At 38.0% G+C, this 6,591-nt stretch overlaps 1 protein-coding gene and 2 long non-coding RNA genes across 3 annotated transcripts; all 3 read right to left on the bottom strand.

Annotated features, from left to right (window-relative positions):
• Positions 1-14: 14 nt before the first annotated feature.
• Positions 15-740, bottom strand: LOC117612441. Its single transcript, XM_034341129.1, has one exon. It carries the CDS (start codon positions 738-740, stop codon positions 15-17), a length of 726 nt encoding a protein of 241 aa, XP_034197020.1.
• A 2,803-nt stretch (positions 741-3,543) lies between these two features.
• LOC117612444 lies at positions 3,544-4,485 on the bottom strand. Its single transcript, XR_004583401.1, has 2 exons — positions 4,313-4,485; positions 3,544-4,217 (listed from the first exon to the last, which is right to left on the bottom strand). It is a non-coding gene; the product is annotated as an uncharacterized LOC117612444 (long non-coding RNA).
• A 199-nt stretch (positions 4,486-4,684) lies between these two features.
• LOC117612446 lies at positions 4,685-4,975 on the bottom strand. The gene is made up of 2 exons (XR_004583402.1): positions 4,818-4,975; positions 4,685-4,719 (listed from the first exon to the last, which is right to left on the bottom strand). It is a non-coding gene; the product is annotated as an uncharacterized LOC117612446 (long non-coding RNA).
• Positions 4,976-6,591: the final 1,616 nt, after the last annotated feature.

Raw genomic sequence — 6,591 nt, forward strand, 5'->3', positions numbered from 1 at the left:
AAAACATACTACAACTAATTATAAGGGTATGGATTCCTTGGCACAACATACACACGCATCACCTTGAACCAAAAAATACTCTCACGGTGCCATTTGCATCGATTGCAACAAGTCCAGAAGGCAGGATTTATCTTTTCTTCAGTAGGCCAGCCTTGAATAACAAAACACCATTCATTGTTGTTACAAGCGCTGCAGTGATTGAACTTAATCTTCCCATAGTAAAACATATCTACGATGTGTCTTGCAACAGAGAAAACTCGGCTTAATCTTCGTCTCAAAGCATCCCTGGTTCCTTTCATATCAATGTTGTTACGTTGATTCAAAGAACACAAGAATTCTAATGCATCCTCTTTTGATTGACCAATTCCGGACATGCCAAGTAGTCCAACTAGATATGCCGCTTCCATATGGTCTGCCATGGCTGCAATGCGCATCCCATACAACGCTTCCACGTTACCCTGCATGAAAAACACTTCGAATGCTTCTCTAAATATCGACTCAGGGTTATCGCAAGCCCTGCATTGTTGCAAGAAATGCTGGACCGCAGGATTGGCATGGTCCCAGCTAGGATGGTCTGGGTACCTTGCCATTGAAATGGTGTTCCACACTTGTGGAGTGTTTGCCAAAGTATGGAACAATGGGCACACAGATGCCATATGGAAGAGATCTTCCGATGATTGGGTTGCCACGTATAACATCACTTTAAACCAAGCTAACTCCGGGATGAAGGCTTGGGGCATATCCAAATGGAGATGCTTCCTTCTCTTTCCTCCGAGTGTAGTGAAATGTTTCGAATTCATTGAAATGTTTTTGGAATGGAACGATTTGAGGAGTGGAAGAGGGGAGAAATGAGAATATATGGGGTTTTGGTTTTGTTTTAGCCTCTGTTTGTAGTGTTTTGAAAAGGTGTTTCCACTTGGGGTTTTTCCAAGTTGACCATTTTTAAAGAAACTGAACCCAACACCCTAAAACTCAAGACAAAAGAAGGGAAAACGTCATAAAATTGCAAAGAGAGTCAGACAGTCAAAAAGTCAATTAATAACCTATTTGCATAGCCATTTTTAGGATTTTCCCGCCATCAAATTCATTGATACAAATGTGATGGATTACTGACTAGTCACAGAAGGTCCCATCAGATACTTTTTCATTTTTCCACACCAAACTACCCCTAGTAATGTTATTAAAATGGAACCAATGATGATGGATTCTTATCCAACTAGTTGCCTTAATGAAATATAAATAAAATAATATATTTCAAGCAGTGTCCCCTCAATTTTCAGATTAATATTTGGTAGTGAAATATTATATTGCTTTTCGGGGTAAAAGATGTCACAATTCTGACGGTACAGGTGTCCAGATCGTGACCAACCCACCCACACACAGAAAAGAAGGATATAATTCGATTTGGGCAGAGATGAGAGAGAGCTGAGTGAGAAGTTTAGGGTTATGAGTGAAGGGGTATGACTGAGAACTATGAGTGAGAAGGTATGAGTCCGAAGAGGTTTCAGTGAGAAGATCTGAGTGAGAAGAGGTACAAGTGAGAAGATTCAACATGTCTTCGTCTTCATCTCCCGCTCAAACAAAGAGGTGTCAGTATTGTGGAGCTACAATGGTGCTTCGGGTTTCAAAATCAGATAAAAATCGAGGGAAGCCATTTTGGAAGTGTCTAACCTCCTATGTAAGTTTTCATTTCAAGAATATGTATGTGGGTGAAAAAAAAACCTAAGTCTAACTCTGACAGAATTATTTTGCATATATGATGCCTGCAATTAGGGAGCCACCAGTTGCAATGGATTTGAATGGGTTGATGTAACCTTCGCTGAAGCAGAACAGCAAGATGACACGTATGATGCTACAGTGCTGAACATGCTGAAGTCCATTAAGGACTTGGTATTAGTTTTATTAGTTGTATCAATTGTCATATTATTTGTTCTTTTAATGATCAATTAAGTGCACGGTTTCAAGGATTGTGAAAGTTCTCCCAAAAAAGACATGTTGCACGCACCACCAATGAGTTTTCAAACCCATTTTGTAATTTTTGTTCTTGAAATAGGTGGATTGGCATTGAATTTAAACAAAAGCATTTATTTGTTTGAAACCCAGCAAAAACTTTCCAAGACTTACTTTAAAAAAATAAAGTCATACGAAGACGATAAAATCACAATACAGGGCCAATACGATGCAATAACAAGACAATACATTTTTTTTGAAAATTGCATAATTATTTAGTGTATATAGATTGTTTATTTGTGTATACTTAAAGTTTATTGATTGTTTACTGCATATAAATCGCATGATATTGAATGTTTATTGAAGGTTTATTGATTGTTTACTGCATGTATTTCGCATGTTATTGCTCCGATATTGAATGTTTATTGAAAGTTTATTGATTGTTTACATGTTTATTGAAGGTTTATTGATTATTAACTGCATGTATTTCGCATGTTATTGAACCGATATTGAATGTTTATTGAATGTTTATTGATTGTTTACATGTTTATTGATTGTTAACTACATGTATTTCGCATGTTATTGAACCGATATTGAATGTTTATTGAAGGTTTATTGATTGTTTACATGTTTATTGATTGTTAACTGCATGTATTTCGCATGTTATTGAACCGATATTGAATGTTTATTGAAGGTTTATTGATTGTTTGCTGCATGTATATCGAATGTTATTGCTCCAATATTGGATGTTTATTGGGGGCAAAAGTACCACTCAAGTAAGATTTAAGGGGGGAAACGGACCTTATTCTTTCTTTTAGTAGGAAGAACAACTGTTAAGTATAATTTCCTATTCAATACGACTTCCTTATGGTTGGTGTAATTGGGGACTGATGTATATTGCATGTCTATTGTGTGTATATTGCATGTCTATTGTGTGTATATTGCATATCTATTGCGTGTATATTGTTTGTCTGTTGTGTGTATATTGCTTGTCTGTTGCCTGTGTATTGTTGTTTATTTCCTTCGTAAGCAATAAACAATCAATACACATACAATAAATGTAAGATATACACGCAATAGAGAAGCAATATAGACGCAATAGACATGCAATATAGACGCACCAATATACATTACTTTTATGCTACTGAGCTGCCCAAAACCAATAAAAAAAAAAGAAAATCAACGAATTTATTAACCGATTATAAAGGAGAGAGGGATTCAAACCCGAGGGGCGGTACGGAACCAATAGGGAGTTTTTATAGCATTGCACCTGGGGACATTTTTTCATGTGTTTCTATAAAGAGGGCATGGTTGAATAAAACATTGGAGGCGAGGCCATAGCCGCTTATTCCCCTTACAGAATTACCTTATTAAGATGCAACCCATTGCGATTAAGTCAAGGCATGTTGAACGGCTTAAAGATTATGATATGATATTTGAAATGGTGGCTTGCATAAATGATGACATATCACTTTGCAATGATGTAATACACTTAAAAAGCCATCTTCAAATCCCAATTCACATATGCAGTCTTTAAATCCCAATTCAATGCAGTTTGGTTAAGGTTATGTAAATGTCGTGAAGGAGTTAGGCTAATATTACACAGATGTTTGTTTCATTAAATCCAAAAATACTTTACACTCCATAGGCACATTCTATGTATGGGAATGACATGTGTCTAACTTCAAAAACTCATCTGCCTATCCATTTAGATTGCCTACGTGCAATAGATTTACAGATCCATTTACTTTTCTCCTCACCAAGCCTCAGCATCTCCATTTCAGTTTCTTCATTTTTCTGTCTATGCTCTGCATCCAACTCCATATACATTTAGCACAATATGAGAATAAACGTAGCGTAGTATCACACTAATCAAAATGAAAGCATGCATCCGCTATAATATTTGCCACTATTTTGGTTCTAATTGTTATTGTCCAATAACTTAAACCTAAAATTATGTACAAAAATACACTAAGATTGAGAAAGACGAAGAAGAATAGAGGAGCAGAGGTAGAATTCGAAAAGGACCCGTAGGTCTCTATTGTGTATTTACATGAGTTTGAAATTGGACATTCCCAAAACCTATTTAATCATCATGTACCTAAACCAAGTTCAACCAATATCATGGCATGTAAGCATCTCCCCGTGTTATCTCTGCAGCCAATTTCAACCGAAAAAAGGGCATGTTCTGCGAGGTGCAAGTAGCTAACGGAATCTCAGCGCTCAAAAGCTCAATGTACTTCAACACGAACATGCCACAATCGCCTCTGAAGCAAAACAAGAACTCGATCAATTCAACTAATGACATTCTAACGTAATTGACAATTTAAAGTAATAAAATTAAATAAAAAGTTGTGCTTACTGATTAGACTGTTGTGGAACATCCACACGTTCTATTGGCCACGGACACCACCAATCTCGGCTGCAATTGTTTGCGTAAACACCTTCTTCATAAAAGTCGATGGTGTTGAGAAGATTTGGAATCGTAATTGAAAGCGGGGCGAGTTCTTCCTTTAAGATCTCATCTGGAATAAGTGAAACCTTTGAATCATACACTTTGATTTCACACAAAACCAGATCAATCATTACAGCCACCCAATGCTTGTACTTCGTCAACATACAAGGGGCATACACCTTATATGCGTTCTGCCAATCCATCCCACACGCCGGAACCTTGCCATTTACAACGTTCAGTAAACTGTTTCTAATTTTCCACCCAACCTGCTCTTTTTTTCTTTTATTATCCGCAAAGCAAGTATGAATGTGATTCTGTGAAATAGAAAACAATCAATGGTTAAACACCTCCACAAAGCAAGTATGGATAATTTGTAATTATTAACAGCACTTGGTCAAGGCCCATGACATACCATAAAAAATACATCGGTCGTTGTCCAGTCCGATATTTCTACTTCCTCCAACTCTTGTTGTCGCTTCCGGATGAGATACAACCCCAAATCAATGTGCTGCAACATGTTTTTCTTGTCAATCTCATAATCTATGTACATTAAAACAAATGCATAATCAATTAAACTTACATCTCCTTTCAGCCAACCATCAGCTTTGACGAGGGAAGCGAAGAATTCAATCTCAGCTTCCACGTTGCCAAATTGCATCACCAAACTATGAATATAAAAAAGTTTTAGAACACAACAATTAAAAAATATATACACTCATGCCTTCTATCTCAAAAAAACAAGGGACTTACTTTGGGTTATGGCGCCATTCCCAACAAAGTTTCAGCAATTTCACCATATCATCATGCGGAATCGCCTTCATTGGGTCTAACATCTGAAGTCGGGTTGTCTCTGGCAGAGTTTTTTGAACCAATTCACTACCTTCAATGATCTTCCACATAGGAATGATCCTCTTCCTTTTCCGTAATTGGACCCCTTGTTCCACAGCTTTACCTTTATCATTCAACCAAACGTTCAACTGAGATAGCACAGCTGTAGGTTGATCCAAATCAATGTCCCCGAGAGTAAACTCAACCTTTGTCCCCTCCGTGCTCTCGCCAATGTCACCGCCAAGCAACATAACTTCATTATCTTCTTTCTCACATTGGTTTCTTTGCACTTCCTTTTCCTCACTTCTTTGTCTTTTCACTTCCTTGCCCTCCCTTCTTTTTCTTTGCGGATCCTCTCCCTCACTGCTTTTTTTTTTCAGTTCCTCTCCCTTACTGCTTTTTCTTTTCACTTCCTCTCCCTCACTGCTCTTTCTTTGCGCTTCCTCTCCCTTGCTACTTTTTATTTTCACTTGCTCTCCTTCACTTCTTTTCCTTTGAGCTTCCTCTACCTCACTTGGTTTTCCTTGCACTTCACCCCCTTCAATCCCCTCCTCTTCCTTTTCCTCTCCCTCATTTCTATTACTTGGCCCTTCACCCCCTTCAATCCCTTCATCTTCCTTTTCCTCTCCCTCATTTCTGTTACTTGGCCCTTCATCCCATTGAATGTCATCCATTTCCTCACTTCCCTTAAATAGATGTGAGATGACACAACGATTCGTCCTCTCTTTCAGTAAAGCTAGGTCCCTCCTTACTTCCTGCTCAAACTGAGGACCTAAACAGTGGTCCAAAAGTTTTTCCATCCGTATGACCTTTAACTCAAGGACGTCTTTTTCCCGCTTTACTTGAAACAACTCGGACCTCAACAAGCTTACCACCTTGTTCAACTCATCAAGGTCAGCACATGAAGAAGGAATTGACTCTGCCGAGACAACAGCAGGGCGATCCTGTGGCCAACTCCAATATGGTTGTCTCATTTCCTCTTCACTCGGACATAGCGCCCACAACTGAACTAACTGTTTCAGAATACAGACAAGAGTCATATTCAATCATTCTACTTCATAATTTCATTGAATCTTATAAATAGTTCCAAGGGCTGCAAACCAAACCTCTTTGCTCTGGAAAAAATAATTGTTCAACTTTCTCATCTCGGGAACAGACGTAGTAGTTCTCCATCGCAAAATACGCGGGACAGCTGTCGGATCAACAACCTTGCAGTAATTCAGGTCCGCCATTCTAGGAATTAATTCATATACCCAAATCTACACAATTCACAGGACAAAAGTCATTATTTAAGTTTTAAAGTCCACAAAACATAACTGACATGAACATTATTACCATGTACCTGGAAAGCATACGTG

Source organism: Prunus dulcis, unplaced genomic scaffold (assembly GCF_902201215.1).
Source record: "Prunus dulcis unplaced genomic scaffold, ALMONDv2, whole genome shotgun sequence".
NCBI lineage: Eukaryota > Viridiplantae > Streptophyta > Magnoliopsida > Rosales > Rosaceae > Prunus > Prunus dulcis.